At 37.9% G+C, this 21,387-nt stretch overlaps 1 protein-coding gene across 4 annotated transcripts; it reads right to left on the bottom strand.

The window, feature by feature from the left end:
* Window positions 1-1,023: 1,023 nt before the first annotated feature.
* Window positions 1,024-20,799, bottom strand: rae1 (ribonucleic acid export 1). 4 transcript variants are annotated; one of them, XM_061923839.2, is made up of 13 exons: window positions 20,657-20,799; window positions 18,280-18,398; window positions 18,058-18,162; window positions 13,367-13,459; window positions 13,201-13,287; window positions 13,045-13,131; window positions 12,891-12,962; window positions 12,698-12,805; window positions 12,455-12,561; window positions 12,291-12,366; window positions 8,765-8,959; window positions 5,354-5,439; window positions 1,024-1,387 (listed from the first exon to the last, which is right to left on the bottom strand). In XM_061923839.2, coding segments are annotated over exons 2-13 (1,107 nt in total). In that variant the 5' UTR covers window positions 18,370-18,398; window positions 20,657-20,799; the 3' UTR covers window positions 1,024-1,386. The 4 variants fall into 4 exon arrangements, with proteins under 4 accessions (XP_061779823.1, XP_072772693.1, XP_061779821.1 ...); XM_072916592.1 differs by lacking the exon at window positions 1,024-1,387 and adding an exon at window positions 19,285-19,390 and having other exon boundaries at window positions 5,350-5,439; window positions 20,657-20,781; XM_061923837.2 differs by lacking the exon at window positions 1,024-1,387 and having other exon boundaries at window positions 5,350-5,439.
* Window positions 20,800-21,387: the final 588 nt, after the last annotated feature.

The following is a 21,387-nucleotide window of genomic DNA, read 5'->3' as shown; positions in this document are numbered from 1 at the left end:
AGCTTATAAAGCTTACAAAGGAAATTGAAATGCGTGGAAATGTACTCTTTAGAGAAATACTTGGTATTACATTGAGTACAATCCCCACGGAGTGAATTTTACAACCGGTAATTGTAACCGCTTATTAACACAGCCATGTTCAATTTTGTCCTCAGCCATAATTGGGTTAAAAGAGATACAATGTTTTGCATACATCCAACAATCTAGTTTATATAATAACCCTTATTGTCGTGGCGTTGCCTCTCTCTCTCTCTCTCTCTCTCTCTCTCTCTCTCTCTCTCTCTCTCTCTCTCTCTCTCTCTCTCTCTCTCTCTCTCTCTCTCTCTCTCTCTCTCTCTCTCTCTCTCTCTCTCTCTCTCTCTCTCTCTCTCTCTCGAGGGTATGAACGTGGCCTTGTTTAGTGTACACAACTTTAAATGGGCTGCATCAAACACACAAAAGGAGTATTGCAGTAAGGAGTTGACATAAAAACATATTTGGGAATCCACCGGAAAAAAAAAGAAAGTTGTGTAAGTAAATGGCGTGAGCTGCTTTCATGGACGTATAGGAGACACTGAAGTAAACCTTCTCATCCTCGGTGCCTTGGAGTTCTACTGCTAAGTACCAAGGGTCAGGCTAACAGTGAGGTGCTACTCTAATAACCTCAATAAAATGGCATTTAATTCACACCCTCTGCTCAATGAACTGGTTCACTTTTCACACATGGCCTTTGTTGCCTGCCACCGTGACCTTGTTCATATCCTCTTGGCAATCCCCACCCCCCTTTTCCAGCGGTGTATCTCTAGGTAGAAAGGACTTCTAACATGTATCACATATCTTTGATCTCATTTCCTATTCCTAGGCTCTTTAACTTCAGCTGACACTTTTCAGTTGACAGCTACAAAGACAAAATGCTCCATCTGCTGGTTAACTAAAACAAGCACCGGGAACAAAAATAAATGATCCGATTATGAGACGATGTCTGTAATATGAGGCCGCTTAGAAGCTAATATTGGCTTTGTTTACAATAAACATGTTCAAACATGTGCTCATTCACTAATTGTTTATTTTACATTCAAATTGGATTCATGGAGCTAAATCACAGAGTGGCATCAAATTAAAAGTCTTTGGAGATGTGTAAAAAAAAAAAAAAATAGACATTTAACAAAACCACCCAGATCTAAATGAATGATAAACCGTCCATGTGAATGATAACATATACGACCAGTTATCAAGCAGCTGTCATCAGTGCCAGGTTGGGTAAGCTTCTTTCTGATTGGTCCATGCGCAGGAAGCAGCCTCACAGCAGCTGGTCCAGGCGTTTGTCGAAGGGAAGGAGTCTCTCTTAAGAGTTTACATACACTAAAGCAGCTGGTCGTCACACTAGACCTGACTTGGCACGATAAATCTAAAAAAGGAAAAAAAAAAAAAGAGAGGAAAAGCAATCAGTCAAAGATAACAGTTTGGGTAGGCTGTTTATTTGAGAATAGATGTCTCAATTTGCACAGCAAAGACAATACAATATTACTCTTTACAATTTAAAGCTGCAAATAACAGTGGATTTATTATTTGACTTTTTTTTATATTAGGGCTTTCAAATGATTGTTTTAAATAAAAATTAAGATCACGGTAATCACATTTTACAATTTGCATTAATTCACAGGTAATTACTCGTTTGCATAATTACAAATTTGCTAAAGAAAAGACCCCAATATTTGTACAAAAATGCAATTTTATTGTCAGAATGTCATCCAGGAACGTTTTTAAACGTTTTACTTGAATGCATGTCATTGATTTGCACAAAACTTGGTAACAGCTTTATCTAAGGCTGTATTTTGGAGTGAACTTTGCCAGCAAACACACCAGTCTCTTCACTAATTTTTGTACTGACGTATGCATTGATATGATCACTGACCACGTAGCGGTTAAAGGGGAACTGCACTTTTTTTTTTAAATTTCCGTTCGCAATCATTATGAGACAAAAAGACAAAAGTATTTTTTTTTTGCATTCTCACATGTAAAAATCGGCTCGTTCTAGGTAGCTAGCAAGGCAGCTAATGGGAGCAATCTATTCTACCGCTAAATCACTTTCAAAATGCATTTGTGGAGGGAGGTGTGGCCAGCGCGCCTGCAGGAGCAAAGGTCACCGCCTCTGTCTGTGGTGCTGAGGACTAGCACCATCGGATGGAGGCGGGGCATGTGCTGACAGCGAGACTCAGCTGACAGGTGATTAGATTTCCTAGGTGGTACGTGTTAATCTAATCATCTGTTGTCTTTAACAGTGAGCGGCCGAGAGCAGGGGGGAGAGAGGATACGGACGTGACTGAAAAGTCACGTTCTGCGGGAGAAAGACCTTGATAAAACCTATGTGGATTAAAAACTTTGTTAAAAACTGCACGCTTGGCTCCTGTGCCGTGTTTACAGTGGAACTGCTAGGAAGCAACTTCCACAGTATTATAAAAACTTCAACAAAATCTACGTTCCATATGTATAATAACCAAACTGTAGCGACATTGTTATTGTAAGAGCGAACACTGAGGAGCTTTCTTTTTAGCGTAGTAACACATTGGCGGGCTCCGGTATTAGCCGTAAAAGCTAACTACGGCAAGAGATAAGCTAGCTTCTACATAAGCGCAAAACGCGTTTGAGTTTGTAATACACAACACAATGTGATAAGACACCAATCTGTACTGACTGAAAAACATGAAAAATCATATTACAGTGTAAAGTATTAGCCCACATTTCATGTTGTTTGTCGACAGCTAGCTCGACAACATACGTTGTCTGTCATGATACACACATGACGTGCTGCGTGTATCATGATCAATATAAAGTGTGACTTACTCGACGGACTGTTGTCTTCTGGGTCCAGCTGGTCAGGGATAATTTTTCTCGTTTATTTGGGGTGAGCACGCCATTTATGTCGCAATAGCTTATCTCCAAATTCCACATTTTGCAGCTTCTAGAAGTAGCAGTTAATTCTCCGTTTATTCAGCTTCAAAAAGATAAGGTTGTGAATCCTCTTTCAGTCCAAAAATAGTCGTCTTTGTTGTTTGTTACCAAGTCTGCCATGATTAGCACACACACAAGTGTTTTGTATCCGGAAGTAGGAACACACTGGAAGACGGACGTACGTTGCATGGCAATGGAAATCAATGCGCAAAAGTAGTCAATTTTGGCATTGATTAAAATGACCAAAATACGGTAAATATTGAACCTATTACATATTGTTATGAACGTGTCTGTTACTACATTATATATAGACTTGCAGTGTGTATACGAAACGTTGATGGAGGGTTTTGAAGTTGTCTTAACCTCTAAAGGCCTTAGTGACCACATGTGTTGACAGCACCTTTTAGCTCTTATTTCCAAAATTGTGTACACTACTGAATTGGGGTCTTATGCTGACAAATGGACACTTATACTGCTATCTGGTGGTGTCAGAAGAGTATAACATACAATGGAATTTGAAAAAAGTGTAAAAATAAAAATGAGCATGTCACACATGAAGTACACATTTGTGTACTTATGGTCTAAGTACATCATATCAAAAGATGATTTTTTAGTTTTTATTCTAATTAGGGTCCAATAAGCCCAAATAGCAAAGAGAAATAAAAAAAGCATGTAAACAAACAGCTTGGGCCTTAAGAGGTTAAAGGACTTTAAAGGCTCCAATGGTGACTCCCATTAGTCGCATCTTCCAAGCATTTTTTATCATCTTTAAAATCCTAATAAAAATAAAAGACATGTGACCTTGTCTCTCAAAATGATTGTGAACGATAGGCAAAATCCCATAAAAAGTGTAGCTCCCCTTTGAGGTAAAAGAGCTTGTACGGTCAAAAGAAATTGAAAGAATAATCTAAGTACGCTCATAATTGCGATCATTTTTTGTGATTAATTTTGACAACTCTAAATAATATATAACTACAGAGCTGCACGTTTAATCGAAATGGAATCAAAATCGAGATTTTAATCAGTGCGGTAAATAATAATAATTTCCCCCCGCCGTCACCGGCATTTAAGTGACAGACCTGTTTGCCAATTAGAATTGTAGAGCCTAGCATTTGTTCATTTCCTATTTCAAACAGGAAGAAAGACGTCTTACTTTGTGCATCGCTTCCAGCACCTGAGCGCGTTTATTTAACAATGGAATTAACTGAACAGTGACCAATCTTTTCAGTCATTCATAATCTTTGTCTCGGTGGAGACTAGAGCGGAGCGCTGCCGCCAACACACTCACAGTACAGAGAGCCTCGCGACTCGCCACTGAGAAGTGCCACAAAGTAACACAAATTAGGAGGAAAAAAATTTGATTGCAAAGTCAAATGTCCCGTTGTGGGAATATTTCAGCTTCAAATCAGATGGGCAATATGAGCCCATCAACAAGGATGAACGAGCACATGATGGAAATAAACAATAAGACACGTTCTAATCTAATTTTTTAAACTGGAAAAAAAGCACTTTAAGATGTTCAATATTTAAGTCAAATGTTTGCCTACAAAAATTAGTCAATTTTATTTTTTGTTTGTTTATTTATTTAGGATTTAAAAATATTTACTTTCCAATTACACAATGGTAAACAATTCTACAGCAATGAGAAATAAAAGTTGATATCCTTTTAAATGGTTGTTTGCATTATTATAACATATCATGATTACCTTATATATAAACACCGTTTAGTTTTTAATGCTTTTATTATTCAGTTTAGGAGCATGCATGATGTAGACAAAAGCTCTGTCTGCATGAAGCCAAATATGTGTTAAAGTAAATAATTGCAGATTGTTCTAATGTGTGGCACCTTGAGACAGGAATACGTTGATTATGAGTCTAAAACTAACATGTCTTCCTTCACTCTTTATTTTCACAGTTTTATGCATTTTTATGTATAAAATATAAAAATCGCAAATTAAATCGCAATCGCAATTTTGTAGTGAAAAATCGCGATTAGGTTTTTTCTCCAAATCGTGCAGCTATACATAATTGCTTGCCCATGTTCCAAAGATTTCATAAATCTAACATCCGAGGCATTTGCATGAATACATATCTGTTGAACATTTAGCACACTAGGCTAAGGCTCAGTAAAAAGACAGTTTTTCAAAAAAACTGCAGGCTTTATGACTGCAGCATCAGAAACCACAGAAGCCATTAAAGTGACTCAGCTCACTTCAGTAAAGAACCATTCCCACTAAACAGGTTCGCTAGAAACCTCTACTTGTACAAGCTGTGACTTGTGTCTTTCCATATCCATGCACGCTAGTGGCTCCTAGGTGCTCGCAAAGGCCCAGTGTAAGCCACAGGTGCGTCGAGGAGCTGCAGATCCCATTTGGTGAACTTGGTCTCCCGGCTAATGGACAATCATTTTTCTGTCTCTCACCATTTCTTGTTCCGAGGCTTCAGCTCCTCTGCAGCATTCCTCAAAAAGATGTAGTTCTTCTTCTGGGGGTTGTAGTACTCGTGGCCCTGAGAAAGTGCCCATTAGTGACATTAGTAAATAACCATTTTAGAGGAAAACTGCACTAAAAACAAATACATACATACATATATATATATATATATGTATACACATACGGTACATATATACACACACATAAATACATATATATATATATATATATATATATATATATATATATATATATATATATATATATATATATGTATGTATGTATATGTGTATATGTATGTATATATATATATATATATACATATATACACACACATACATATATACATACATACATATATATATATATATGGATGGATGATGGATATATATATATATATATGTACAGTATATATGTATATATATGGATGGATGATGGATATATATATATATATATGTACAGTATATATGTATATATATATATATATATATATATAGTATATATATATATATATATATATATATATATATATATATATATATATATATATATATATATATATATATATATACATATATATATATATTCATGCACAAACATATGTCTTTCCCATGTCTGTGCGGTCTTTACAGTAAAAACAAAAAAAAACTATAGTATGAGCTGCCTAACAATGCATGTAATGGGGATATTACGGCGTGAATCTTTGTGCACGAAACGATTCGATTCTTTGGAGTAACGATTATATTCAGAATGGATTCTCCATTCAAAACGATTCTCGATTCAAAATCTATAACTTTTAATAACATTGGATGCCAGTTCAAGGATTAACATCCATTCATAAAAGAGATAAACAGATCTGATACATTTTTACATTAATAAAAAGAAAACGTTTTTTTTTTTTTTTTTTTAAATAAATAAAATGCTTCCCAAACATTTAATGAAGTCAAATAGACAAGCAGTAGACAATGGATGGATGGAAATACAAATAAGACAACAGGAGAAGTATCCAACACTTCTCTTTTCTAAAGTAAATCTGTACAGCAAATATGGGCATCTACATCAACTATATAATGGCTGGACAGAACAGATAGAAAATATTTATTTTAGACTTTTTTGAATCGATTAAGAATTGTTACAAATAAAAATCGCACTTAATCTGATTTTTTTTTTTACCCTCCAAGGGGTTACTATCTATTTGGCCTATAAAGACCTTTAAAACATAAAAAAAATCCCCCCAATGTTTTTGTATACACATTAAGTATGTATGTTATGCAGTAACAGGCACATTCATGATAACATGTAATATTTGCAGTATTTGTCATTTTACCGTAACCAACGTTCCCTCTAAGGTGCGCGCCTGTGCAATTGCGCACTGCTCAAGCATCCTCTGCGCACGGCAAATCTATGCCACGCACAAAATCAAATAAAAAAAATAAGCGCATAACAATTTTACACACACGGACACGACAGAGAAAACAGTTTTCGTCATCATTGTTCAAATATTGTAACGTCTGTCGAGACGCTTTGAGGACATGAATTCCATCGATCACTTTACTGAGCAAAACTCTTTATTGTCGGCCATAAACACATCACCAAACATTAGTAAAAAAAATTATATCTAGCAAAAGTGGTCATTTTCTGCAGTACAAACCAGACCAAAAGCAACTTTGTTATATCAACAGGAGCCGCTCGCTCTTTCTCACTTGCGCCAACACATGCACATATGGAACTTAGCCAGTGATGCGTTTACAGCTACACAAAAAGTCGGACAACTCCAACACCACACATAAAGTGTAATTCCAGGTCGTTACACTATGATTTACCAATCAAATGTGTGCTTATTCTAGTGTCATTTATTAGGAATCTTAATTTATAAATATTAATCATGAAATGCTGTTAGTATATTAAATAAATACTAATAAAAATATATTTTTTACAAACAGGAAGTTGCAGGAATGTACACATGATCCCCTGCTTACATCTCATTGTGCAACATGTGAATGTTTTAATGGGAACTAAATGCAATGTCTGAAAGGGGCACAAATTATTTCCAAAGCAGGACCTCCACCCAGACAAACAATACAAGTACACAGTTCATGAAAAACAATATATTTTGTTATTGTCATTGTAAGTGGGCCTAAACACATATATTAGAAAACAATCTCATGGAAATGACTGCTGTCATTTGATTATAATAATAAGAGAATGTTGTCTGTCTATCTGTGTTGGCCCTGCGATGAGATGGGGACTTGTCCAGGGTGTACCCCGCCTTCCGCCCGAATGCAGCTGAGATAGGCTCCAGCACCCCCCGCGACCCCGAAAGGGACAAGCGGTAGAAAATGGATGGATTAATGGAGATTGAACTTGTTATTTAGTCAGGTTTGGGACAGGTGTGCTGCTGGTGTAGCCACAGTGTGCACGTCTGATGTTGCTCACATGGGCTCCACTGAATGCTCAGGGAGTTTTTGCGTTTGCTCACACACATGAAAAATTAGAGGGAACATTGACCGTAACTTATTTCCAGGGTGCTAGAAACTGACGCTACGTCCGTCAAATACAACATCGAAGAAACTACTTTCTGTGTTTGCCACCACTAATGGAAGACTTTGTGAGAGCTTTGGCGCGTTATCATGTAGCACTATTGCTAAACGTTTCAAAGAAGAACAAAAATCAGAGACTTTCAGTCTGCTCTCACTGGGATGCGCTTTTGCTCTCAATCAATCAATGTTTACTTATATAGCCCTAAATCACGAGTGTCTCAAAGGGCTGCTCTCCTTAAACTGTTAAATTCAGAATAATCCTCACTCCTCAGATAAAAAATGCGACAGTATTGGATCTTATGAGTTCCATTTGTTGAGAGCCATATATAGTAGTTTCTAGTTGATAGCGTGTGGATTTTAAAAGTTGACCAACATCTCGGCTTAGTGGTACTGCATGTAAAATGCATGATTTATAATCTAGCAATATTTTTTACTAACTCAAAAACAACACAGCAGCAACAGAAGCAGCTCAAGCTTCATCTTCTTTACTTCATAGCAGGTCGCAAACGTTATTAGCAGCTCAAGCTAGCTAGTAGCTGGCTACTCTCCAGTGGTTAGAGGAGCAGTATGAGCAAGGTGATGTGTCTTGGCACCAGAAAAGTAGTTCTTTGTTGTTAGTTCTTACAATAATAAGGTTGCTATAACATGGTTAATATTAACATATAGGTTGAATAGAATAATCCCAATTATCTGCATTGTGACCCGCTTCATACTAGTTTTTTTTTCAAACTATTTAGAACACACAAAAAAGAGAAAGACATGTTCATGCCTCGCATAGGGATTGTGGATGATGGGCAAAATCCTCCCCAAAAAGTGCAGTTTTCCTAGAATTTTCCTTTTAGTCGGTTCAAGACATCTTACCTTAGACCAGTCGTAGCTAGAAGCATATGCAAAGATGTTGCCATTGTGGTTGAAGCAGCAGGCTGTAATGGGCTGATCAAGCTGCTCTGACGTCTTCAACTTGGTGCGGGCATCTTTGTCCCAAAAGCTGAAGCGTCCATCTGAGCCTACAGTTGCCAAAGTTCCGTGAACAGGATGAAAGGAGATGGCGTTGACCTGGCAAAAGAAAATAACAAAACCCAAAGAATACATTGTTTTAATTTTCGGGCTAGTTGACTGACCATCCAGTCAACATTCCCATCCATGGAGCTTTGCTTTTAGAACGTTAGAGGTATTCATTATGAATCAGGAATTGTTGCTGCGGATTTCTATCATCCCTTAGTGAGGTTGGCCAATACTAATCACATGTATTAACTGTAAATGTTTCAATTAATCTATGGTACCTGTTATTGACAGTTTAACAACATTAACAATATTTAAATTAGTTCCTTCTCTTGTATTTCATACCACTGTTTGAGCAAAAGAAAAGTCAATTGTACACAATAACTAAACAAAATTAAAACTTACAACCATCTATTATTCGTTGAAATAATTTTTGCCCTCAAAGTACTAAGTATAAAGAGGGCTATCTTTCATTGGAGTGCAAAGGAGTATTTCAATAAACGGCCTAATAATGTTGTTGTATGCACACTGTGTCGAGCGGAAATGGCCTATCATAGCAGCACAACGGCTATGAACGAACATTTGAAAAGAAAACCCCCGACAGCGTTCTTGCCATCACCATCAACAAGTCATTCGTCCGCGTGCGTATACGTTGTCATTATTACACAAAAACATGAATGTGTCATTTGTATCTGCGTTGTAAATTCATAAACTAAAGCACCGTTTGCTCTGAGAGGCGCGTTTGGCGTGCCTGTTCAGTGTTTACAAAGACGCGCTCCTCTTTAACGCTGTGGAGAGGCGGCGGCGGCGAGCGAGCGGCGAGGCGGGGCGCGCCGGGAGCGACGCCGCAAGAGACAGGGGACGACGAGCGAGCGAGGAAGAGGAGCTGAAAAGCGAGGAAAGAAAGAGAAAAGAGTTGGAAGAGAAAAGACTCTGTGTAAAATTAAAAGATTGTAAACCTGGCAAAGCCGTCTGGCGTTCAGTCTGTCGGTCCTGAAAGAACCCCACGGCACAAGACGTGTCACAAACGCTAACGTTAATTAGTTGTGCAAATACCTTTTACAACATTAACAGTTACATATACTATGTACAAACCAACAATTAACTTTCACTTTAATCCTACTATCATTGTTGTGTTATTAAGCAAAATAAGCAATACTTTTACTTTTGTTGAAATGTTTACACTGTACACTTTTCTGTATTGGATGTTTAGCTTTATTTTTTCACATTTTAGCAAATAAGCAATACTTTTACTTTTGTTGAAATGTTTACACTTGTTACAGAATATTTCCGTTTTGCACTTTTTTGTATTGGATGTTTATCTTTATTTTTGCACATTTTAAAGCAAAATAAGCAATACTTTTACTTTTTAAATGCTTATACTATTCCAGAATATTAAGATTTGCACTGGATGTTTACTTTTATATTTGCACATTAAAAAGCAAATAAGCTACTTTTAATTTTGTTAAATGTTAAAAGTTTTAAATGTTTACATTGTTACAGAATATTTTGTCATGTTGTTGTCAATGTTGACTGAGTGGCCATACTTTTTTTTTTGTAAATAAAAGCCATGCCTTTTGAAAAAACTGGCCTACATTTATTTTTTCCTCTTCATTTTAAATAAAAAAAAAAATCGGTAAAAGGAAAAATAATCTATAGATTAATCGAAAAAAATAATCTATAGATTAACCGACTAATCGAAAAAATAATCTATAGATTAATCGATAGAAAAATAATCGTTAGCTGCAGCCCTAGACAGGGGTTACAAACCTTTCAGACTTTGGGGCCCAAATTTTCCACAACAGAGGGGCCTGGGGCCCACTCAAATATGAACATAGGCTGATTACAAAAATAAATACTAATCAAATATTCTGCAAAACAAACGACTCAAAAACTCATGACAAATAAATGTAGATACAATTACAAAGCGGTAAAATAAATACATTCTAACTAAATTAATAAATATTAATATAAATATATGTTTCATAATGAAATTTAAGTGCAAATGAAAATACAGCTTTGCCACTTTAGTCATAATTTTTGCGCTTCATAAACTTCTGTATGACTTTAGCTCCAGACTTCTTCTGTTTGTTTTAGAGTGATTATTGCCACAAGTGGTAGAAAAGTGTATTACAACTGAGTACCGCTGCGGCCCAAAGAGACCACGGCTGGAAAACAGATATTTTTTGTGGCCCTCTAGGGCAGTGTTTTTGCACACTAGTGTGCCGTGAGATACTGTCTGGTGTGCCGTGGGAGATTATCTAAATTCACCTATTTGGGTTAAAAATATTTTTTGCAAACCAGTAATTATAGTCTGCAAATGATGTGTTGTTGAGTGTCGGTGCTGTCTAGAGCTCGGCAGAGTCACTGTGTAATACTCTTCCATATCAGTAGGTGGCAGCCGGTAGCTAATTGCTTTGTCGGAAACAGCGGGAGGCAGCGTGCAGGTAAAAAGGTATCTAATGCTTCAACCAAAAATAAACAAAAGTTGAGTGTCCCTAAGAAAAGGCATTGAAGTTTAGGGATGGCTATGCAGAACAAAACTAAAACTGAACTGGCTACAAAGTAAACAAAAACAGAATGCTGGACGACAGCAAAGACTTACTGCGGAGCAAAGACGGCGTCCACAATGTACATCCGAACATGACATGACAATCAACAATGTCCCCACAAAGAAGGATAAAAACAACTGAAATATTCTTGATTGTTAAAACATAGTCGATGCGGGAAATATCGCTCAAAGGATGAAACTGCTACAGGAAAATACCAAAAAAGAGGAAAAGCCACCAAAATAGGAGCGCAAGACAAGAACTAAAACACTACACACAGGAAAACAGCAAAAAAGTTATACGGCGTGGTGTGACACGTCGTGACAGTACACCTATTTTGAGACAAAGGCTATAGTAATGCATGCTTGGTTATGATATAAAGTCATATCCAACAATTGCGACAACGACTTTTTACTGTCAACTGAGTTTCGTTTTTTAGTGATTTCTGCTGGTGGTGTGCCTCCGGATTTTTTCAACGCAGAAAATGTGCCTTGGTTTAAAAAAGGTTGAAAAACACTGCTCTAGGGAGCGCTCGCGGCCCAACTATTGCAGAGCTTTGTATAGAGAGAGTATGGACAACCTGGTTTTAGATTTGGTCACAAACATGGCTCCCTGTAGTCACGTGAGGGTCTTTTGACCAATCAGAAACAGTATGGCCAGACAATCTCCTAAATGATTGGTCAAAATCCCCTCATGTGACTACAGGGCGCCATGATTTGGGCCAACTTTTAAACTAAGTTGGCTGTACTCTATAGATGGCTCTGAACAAGGGTTAAGAAACAGCACTCTATGATATATAAGACACAAGAAAATACACAATAAAGTTGAAATCTTACAGCATAGATGTCCTGTGGAGTGGTTGTGTTGGTCCCATTAGACCTGTGGCACTTGAAGGTGAAGTTATCCTTGGGTCTGAAAGAAAATAAAAGATAAACAGTAAGTCAGCATTAAGAAAGCTTCAATTCATTAATAATGATACCGTTTTTATTTTGATGCTTACGGGTTTGGGGGGTTTATATAATGGATGGCAACACGACCTTCGATGCTTCCCAGTGCAAATCCAGTTGGCTTGTTCTGTTTATCTTTGAATATGGCTACACAGCGGTGCTACAATCCACATTAGATTGAAAGAGAATTGTGTGTTCATAACACTACATTTTGAAATTGAAGAAATACTGCACATCAAAATACTTTCAACAGTGGGATATTAATATGACAAAAAAAATACATTCCAAGTATTCACCTGATGTTTAAGGGGCGATTCAAGTCTGATGAATTCAGAGGGCTGGTTCTCCAACTGGTACACAATCAGGCCTCGCTCAGCTGTGGCCACCACCGCCATGGGGTACACCTGCAAAACCAAATAACGACGGTATTAATATGACAATCCTTCTCAACAGGTGGGAGTTAGAAATATATTGCAAAACCCTACGTACAACATCTGCACAATAACATCTCTCTGGCATCTGTAGAGACATCATAGGATTGGGAGAGCGGGTGTCCCAGAACTGGAATAAAAAAATCAAAATGATGTCCCATACGACGCCATGTCCATTATGTCTAAAACGTACTGCATGCTGACACAAGTACCTTCAGTGTTTTGTCCCAGCTGCCAGTCATGATACAGCTGTAGTTAGGGGCTTTTATCCAGTGGATTGATTTGATTGGGCCATCGTGCTGTGAACCAAAATGAAAAATATATTTTAAAAACTGCCTACATATTGAGTCCAAATGTTCTCAAACTACTTGTGCAATCTGCATCGCTTGATTACTGTTAAGGTCCCACATCTTGGCTGTCTTGTCACATGAAGCTGTAAAAACTTTACTCCCATCCTGGAAAAGGGGACCATTATGTTACCCATGAAAGTATTGTACAGTACATGTACTCAGCATATTGTATGATGAGGCTTACATCACTCCAGCATGCGTCTAACACTGGGCCTGTGTGCATCTGTTGGGCTTTGGGCACAGTTTGCCCATTATCTTGTACTTCCCAGCACCGCACCTGATGTAGATAACAAAAGTTAATTTTCTTATTGCTATATCACGTTACAGTTGCAGCTGAAACGTATATTGGGATATATATTGCAGCCTCGTTCAATACTGATATATATCATATTATTTGGCATATAAATGATAATAGAACCATTTCAAAAAAGGTTACCGGTAAAAAGGCTCCTAATTTAGCCGCTGACACATGCGGTAACATATTTGGTCATTTCCAGTTGTATTATTTCCCCAAAACTATTATTATTCTACTTGTTCATTTACTGGTAAATGTTGATTACTTTCATCTGTAATGAAAATTAATCTACACTCATGTTAAAATTTAATAAACATTTTTCTTCAGTTATTTGACTACTTTATATTTATTTTGAGCGGTACTACAAATGTGGATATTGAACCAATACCAAGTAGCTATGGGGCCAGTATTAACTATACTAATGCTGATATTTTTTCCAAGATCATTGAATGGTTCTGTTTTTGATCACAATTATAAGCACACAAAAACACAGGATGGCAATACAACAATATCAATTAAATATTCAAATGATTTCTGCACATACAAAATAAGTCAACAGTGCAATATAATTAAGCAAAAGCTAAAAAATACTAATGGCTCTTATCTTGCTGTCTATAAACAATAACAAATACAAGCAAAAAAATTAAATTTTGTGATAATAAAAAATATTATCACAAGTAGTACTGACCATTAACTGATACTATGCTTTGTATTATTACTGACAAAAAACTATACTTTGTATTATCACTGACAATATTTGTACCGATCCGTTCGCCTTTGTTTACATTCAAGAGAGCTCTAAGTGGTTTGATTTGCTTTGAGTGTAAAAACCCTGTTTCCATATGAGTTGGGAAATTGTGTTAGATGTAAATATAAACGGAATACAATGATTTGCAAATCCTTTTCGACCCAAATTCAATTTAATGCACTACAAAGACAAGATATTTGATGTTCAAACTCATAAACTTTTTTTTTTTTTTTTTGCAAATAATAATTAACTTAGAATTTCATGGCTGCAACACGTGCCAAAGTAGTTGGGAAAGGGCATGTTCACCACTGTGTTACATCACTTTTTCTTTTAACAACACTCAGTAAACGTTTGGGAACTGAGGAGACCAATTTTTGAAGCTTTTCAGGTGGAATTATTTCCCATTCTTGCTTGATGTACAGCTTAAGTTGTTCAACAGTCCGGGGGTCTCTGTTGTGGTATTTTAGGCTTCATAATGCGCCACACATTTCCAATGGGAGACAGGTCTGGACTACAGGCAGGTCAATCTAGTACCCGCACTCTTTTACTATGAAGCCACGTTGATTTAACACGTGGCTTGGCATTGTCTTGCTGAAATAAGCAGGGGCGTCCATGGTAACGTTGCTTGGATGGCAACATAGGTTGCTCCAAAACCTGTATGTACCTTTCAGCATTAATGGCGCCTTCACAGATGTGTAAGTTACCCATGTCTTGGGCACTAATACACCCCCATACCATCACACATGCTGACTTTTCAACTTTGCGCCTATAACAATCCGGATGGTTCTTTTCCTCTTTGGTCCTGAGGACACGACGTCCACAGTTTCCAAAAACAATTTGAGATATGGACTCGTCAGACTACAGAACACTTTTCTACTTTGTATCAGTCCATCTTAGATGAGCTCAGGCCCAGCGAAGCCGACGGCGTTTCTGGGTGTTGTTGATAAACGTTTTTCGCCTTGCATAGGAGAGTTTTAACTTGCACTTACAGATGAAGCGACCAACAGTAGTTACTGACAGTGGGTTTCTGAAGTGTTCCTGAGCCCATGTGGTGATATCCTTTACACACTGATATCGATTCTCTGAACCCTTTGATGATATTACGGACCGTAGATGGTGAAATCCCTAAATTCCTTGCAATAGCTGGTTGAGAAAGGTTTTTCTTAAACTGTTCAACAATTTGCTCACGCATTTGTTGACAAAGTGGTGACCCTCACCCCATCCTTGTTTGTGAATGACTGAGCATTTCATGGAATCTACTTTTATACCCAATCATGGCACCCACCTGTTCCCAATTAGCCTGTTCACCTGTGGGATGATCCAAATAAGTGTTTGATGAGCATTCCTCAACTTTATCAGTATTTATTGCCACCTTTCCCAACTTCTTTGTCACGTGTTGCTGGCATCAAATCTAAAGTTAATGATTATTTGAAAAAAAAAAAAAAAGTTTATCAGTTTGAACATCAAATATGTTGTCTTTGTAGCATATTCAACTGAATATGGGTTGAAAGTGATTTGCAAATCATTGTATTCCGTATATATTTACATCTAACACAATTTCCCAACTCATATGGAAACGGGGTTTGTAGAGTAGCTTGTTTAGCTATTTGTTGTCCTCTATTTTCCTACTGATAGAAATGCAGTTTATTCGCCACCAAGGAGGAGAATTACTGATTTAGAAGCAGCTTCATATTGTGATTAGACGCTAGCTTGCTGTATTATCAACAAGTATTAATTTTGACAGTGTTTTTTTAATTCAGTTTTAGTCATAGTCTGTTGAAAAATATGTATTTTAGTCATCTAAATTGATTTAGTTTCCTCAACATTTTACGAATAAATTACAGTAAATGTCAACCAAAATCCATCCATCCATTTTCGAGCGTTTGTCCCCCTCAGGGTCGCGAGGGGTGGCTGGAGCCTATCCCAGCTGCATTTGGACAGAAGGTGGGGTACACTCTGGACAAGTTACCACCTTATCGCAGGTCCAACACAGATAGACCGGAGGGAACCCACGCAGTCACGGGGAGAACATGCAAACTCCACAAAGAAAGATCCTGAGCCCAGGATCAAACCCAGGGCCTGCGTATTGTGAGGGGGGTGTATATATTTTAAAGTATTTCTTATATATACAAATAATCCGTTCATGAATGAGTATATCCGTTCGGCCACCGTGTTCAATGGAGAAGTCTGATCTACAAAATTTGCAGGCAGCATACCCCTTTCCATTCGAGCTGTCCTGGATGAAATAATTTTTTCCAATCATTTTGGAACTTGCAAGCGTACTTCTTCTTCTTACTCATCGTCGCCATGTCTCTTCTTCGTTCTTCTGCTTCGTCTCTATTATGTTTTTGGACATTACTACTTGCCGTAGTTTTGAAGCAATGCATGATGGGAATCCGGATGTTGTGTGTCAGTGTATTAACGTGCCGGCTGGAATAAACACACGCTGAGAAATAGCTCCGTGCCTGCTTACTTTATGGGTTACAGATAAACCTATGGATAACGGAGACATATATAATAGTCTCCTTTTCAGGTGAGAGAGGACGCTAAAGGCAGTGCCTTTAAGGCACGCCCCCAATATTGTTGTCCGGGTGGAAATCAGGAGAAATTCGGGAGAATGGTCGCCCCGGGAAATTTTCGGGAGGGGCACTGAAATTCGGGAGTCTCCCGGGAAAATCGGGAGCGTTGGCAAGTATGCCAAAGACATGCACCTGGGGATAGGTTGATTGGCAACACCAAATGGTCCCTAATGTGTGAATGTTGTCTATCTGTGTTGGCCCTGTGATGAGGTGGCGACTGGTCCGAGGGTGTACCCTGCCTACCGCCCGAATGCAGCTGAGATAGGCTCCAGCAACCCCCGCGACCCCGAAAGGGACAAGCGGTAGAAAATGGATGGATGTGGCGAGGGATGACTGTGACAACAATCAAAACCTGCCTCACACCTCAAATATAACGCCTTTTGTGCCAAAATATACTTACATCTAGAAATGTCCAATAATATCGGACTGACGATATTATCGGCCGATAAATGCTTTAAAATGTAATATTGGAAATTATCGGTATCTGTTTTAATAAAGTAAAATTTATGACTTTTTAAAACGCCGCTGTACGGAGTGGTACACGGACGTAGGGAGAAATACAGAGCGCCAATAAACCTTAAAGGCACTGCCTTTGCGTGCCGGCCCAATCTCATAATATCTACGGTTTTTCACACACACACGTGAATGCCAAGCATACTTGGTCAACAGCCATACAGGTCACACTGAGGGTGGCCGTATAAACAACTTTAACACTGTTACAAATATGCGCCACACTGTGAACCCACACCAAACAAGAATAACAAACACATTTCGGGAGAACATCCGCACCGTAACACAACATAAACACAACAGAACAAATACCCAGAACCCCTTGCAGCACTAACTCTTTCGGGAGGCTACAATATACACCCCCCGCTACCCCCTATCCCCCCCACCTCAACCCTGCCTCCAACAACCTCCTCATGCTCTCTCGGGGAGAGCATGTCCCAAATTCCAAGCTGCTGTTTTGAGGCATGTTAAAAAAAATAATGCACTTCGTGACTTCAATAATAAATATGGCAGTGCCATGTTGGCATTTTTTTCCATAACTTTAGTGGATTTATTTTGGAAAACCGTGTTACATTGTTTAATGCATCCAGCGGGACATCACAACAAAATTAGGCATAATAATGTGTTAATTCCACGACTGTATATATCGGTATCGTTTGATATTGGAATCGGTAATTAAGAGTTGGACAATTTCGGAATATCGGATATCGGCAAAAAAGCCGTTATCGGACATCTCTACTTACATCGTTAGCCCAGGATCCTCCAATCAGAAAGTTTCCTGGCATGGTGGGTGGACTGAAAGCCAGGCAGCTAATGCTGTCATCTGGTGGGGAAGTCACTTCAACATCCTAACAGACATTTAAAAAAAGAAATCACTGAGTTTCATATTGTCAGGTGTTGAGCTGTCTGCCACAATAACAACAATAATTCAATTTAAAAAAAACCAAACAGTGTATGATGTTTACCTTCATGGGATTATGTGTGTCAGCCGCTGTGCTTCCAAAAACACCAGTACCCGTTGTTCCAAACCCGGAGTTTGTGCCAAATAAACTCATGGTGCATTACCGTAATTCCCGATCTATGCCTGGTAAGAGATTGATTGATTGATTGAAACTTTTATTAGTAGATTGCACAGTATAGTACATATTCCGTACAATTGACCACTAAATGGTAACACCCGAATAAGTTTTTCAACTTGTTTAAGTCGGGGTCCAAGTACATCAATTCATGGTACAAATATATACTATCAGCATAATACAGTCATCACACAAGTTAATCATCAGAGTAAGGCTGCAGCTAACGATTATTTTTCTATCGATTAATCTATAGATTATTTTTTTGATTAATCGGTTAATCTATAATTATTTTTTTCAATTAATCTATAGATTATTTTTCCTTTTACCGATTATTTTTTTAATTTAAAATGAAGATGAAAAAATAAATGTAGGCCAGTTTTAACAAAATTAAAAGTAGCTTATTTGCTTTTTAATGTGCAAATATAAAAGTAAACATCCAGTGCAAATCTTAATATTCTGCAATAGTATAAGCATTTCAAAAGTATAAGTATTGCTTATTTTGTTTTAAAATGTGCAAAAATAAAGATAAACATCCAATACAAAAAAGTGCGTATTTCCTTGAATTGGCGCCGGGTATATAGTATTCGCATGCCTAGAATTACTGCCGGGTCAAACTCGTTTCGCAAAATAATTAGTGCATGCTTAGCATTACCGACGGCTCAGGATTTACGCCGGGTCAAACTTGTTTCGCAAAATAATTAGCATATGCCTAGAACTTCCGCCGGGTCAAACTCGTCACGTCACGAGTCATCATTTTCAAAATGGAGGAGGCTGATTTCAATCATTTGAAATCGCATAAAGGGAAGAAGATTAAGAGCTATTCAGTAGGATTTAAGGTCCAAGCTATTGAATATGCTAAAAAGAACAGTAAGCAGCTATGTTTTATTAATATACCGTAGCTGCGTGTGTCAAATATGAGTCATTAAATGACTCCCGCCTCCTGGTGGTAGAGGGCGCTAGTGATCCTTCTTGCGACTACCGGTACTGCAGAAGACCGATGCTGCAGAAGAAGACAACAAGCAACAAGAGTGAGCAGCGATCGTTTGCTTGCACTTTTAACATGGAGGATTACATATCTAAAATAAAACAGTTTTCTAAACTGGACTTTCAATCGAAGCAGGAGGTAACAATTAAAGGAATATCTCCATCGAGACAGAGAGACTTTTAAAACTGAAGAAAGATAAGGAAGACTTCTATAAACAAGTTATCGATGCTTTTGATCAGAATACTCATTTATAAGTAAAGGTAAGACCATAATAACGTTTTTTTTATTAAATGTGCTTTTCATGATGGTATCCTTACATCACTCAAATTTATAAGCGCAGGCCTAAATTTACCCCACGCCTTTTGGTAAGCGCAGGAGTGAGAAGAGGTTTTAAATTAATTAGCGCCCCTGAGGCTATTCACGGAAATAAGGTATGTGACGCGTCGACGCACAAAAACGGCGTCGACGTATTTACGTAATCGATGACGTCGACTACGTCGACGCGTCGTTTCAGCCTTACATCAGAGTATATACATTGAATTATTTACAATACGGGGGGTGGGATGTGATATCAGCACTTCAGTGATCAACAATTGCATAATCAGAGTAATGTACATTGAAACAGTGTAGGTCTCACTTGGTAGGATATGTACACATTGCCACAGACTTCTATTTTCACTTTCACTCGGCCCCCGGTCATTCTTGTTGCATGTAGATATCTTCTTTCGTAAAAGTGCATTTGAACAAATGTTAACAACAACGACGACTTCAATACTCTAATATGATTAATTACATGACATGCGTGGGTTTTATGCGTGCGCATAACGAAATGTGAGTTTATGACGCGTTATATCGCGATAAATGTCACATGTTAATAATGACTGTATTAATTAATTATTTATTACAAAACTGTTGTATATACTAATTCACAGATGTCATTCTATTATAAAAAGGTCAGTACATGATGTATATATTTGTGAACGCTCTGAAGTGGGAAAGGGGTAGGATAAAATAAGTTTTGCTTCTTCCTACTCCTTTTCAGACATGATGTAAAGTGATTGATATGAAATTGTGTGATGTATTATGCTGTAAGTGTGTTCATGTTCGAAATAAACTAAAGAAAGAAAGAAAGAAAGAAAGAAAGAAATACAGCGCTGGCTAACGTTAGCTAGCTTAGTGTTGGGGAACCTTCCACACAACCGGTTAGTTTCCCGCAGGCAATTCTATCAAAATACAACATTTATCGGTACGCCATACATATTTTTCGAGTAATATACATACCCAGTGTTTGTTAGTCTCCGACTTGACAGATGTATTGATCTGAATATGTCGGAAATTATTCGGCGCTAGGAAAAAAATGTGGCGCTGTTTTTGCTATGCGTCGCACTTTGGTGACGTAGAGGCCACCGGGGCCAGGGTGCGCTTTGCGGATCTGACACTTGGGGGCGGTGTAGGACAAAATGGTGGTTACAGAATCTGAAGCTGACAGTATTAAGATGTATTCTAATAAAAATAATTAAATGAAAGTCGATTTCTGAAAGTGGAACCTAGGTTATCCCATTGGATTATTGACTTAAAATTATTAATAACATCTTGGAAAATGACTTAAAATCCACATATTTGTTTAAATAATATCTTTAGAAGAAGAATTCAAGTTGTGTAATACAGTGTTTTTCAACCACTGTGAGATACAGTCTGGTGTGCCATGGGAGATTATCTAATTTCACCTCTTTGGGTTAAAAATATTTTTTGCAAACCAGTAATTATAGTCTGCAAATTATCAATCAATCAATCAATGTTTATTTATATAGCCCTAAATCACAAGTGTCTCAAAGGGCTGCACAAGCCACAACGACATCCGTGGTACAGAGCCCACATAAGGGCAAGGAAAAACTCACCCCAGTGGGACGTCGATGTGAATGACTATGAGAAACCTTGGAGAGGACCGCATATGTGGGTAACCCCCCCCCAGGGGAGACCGAAAGCAATGGATGTCGAGTGGGTCTGACATA

Source organism: Nerophis lumbriciformis, linkage group LG28, assembly GCF_033978685.3.
Source record: "Nerophis lumbriciformis linkage group LG28, RoL_Nlum_v2.1, whole genome shotgun sequence".
Classification (NCBI taxonomy): domain Eukaryota; kingdom Metazoa; phylum Chordata; class Actinopteri; order Syngnathiformes; family Syngnathidae; genus Nerophis; species Nerophis lumbriciformis.
The sequence above is the reverse complement of the archived record's forward strand: the minus strand, read 5'-3'. Positions and strand labels throughout refer to the sequence as shown.

Coding starts and splice junctions, on each gene's coding strand:
- rae1 (XM_061923837.2), bottom strand. CDS start 18,369: ATGAGTTTATTTGGCACAAACTCCGGGTTTGGAACAACGGGTACTGGT. Junction 12,806..12,890: donor GATGTTATTGTGCAGATGTT/GTACGTAGGGTT, acceptor TTGGTTTTGCAG/GTGTACCCCATGGCGGTGGT. Junction 12,367..12,454: donor TATATAAACCCCCCAAACCC/GTAAGCATCAAA, acceptor ATTTTCTTTCAG/ACCCAAGGATAACTTCACCT.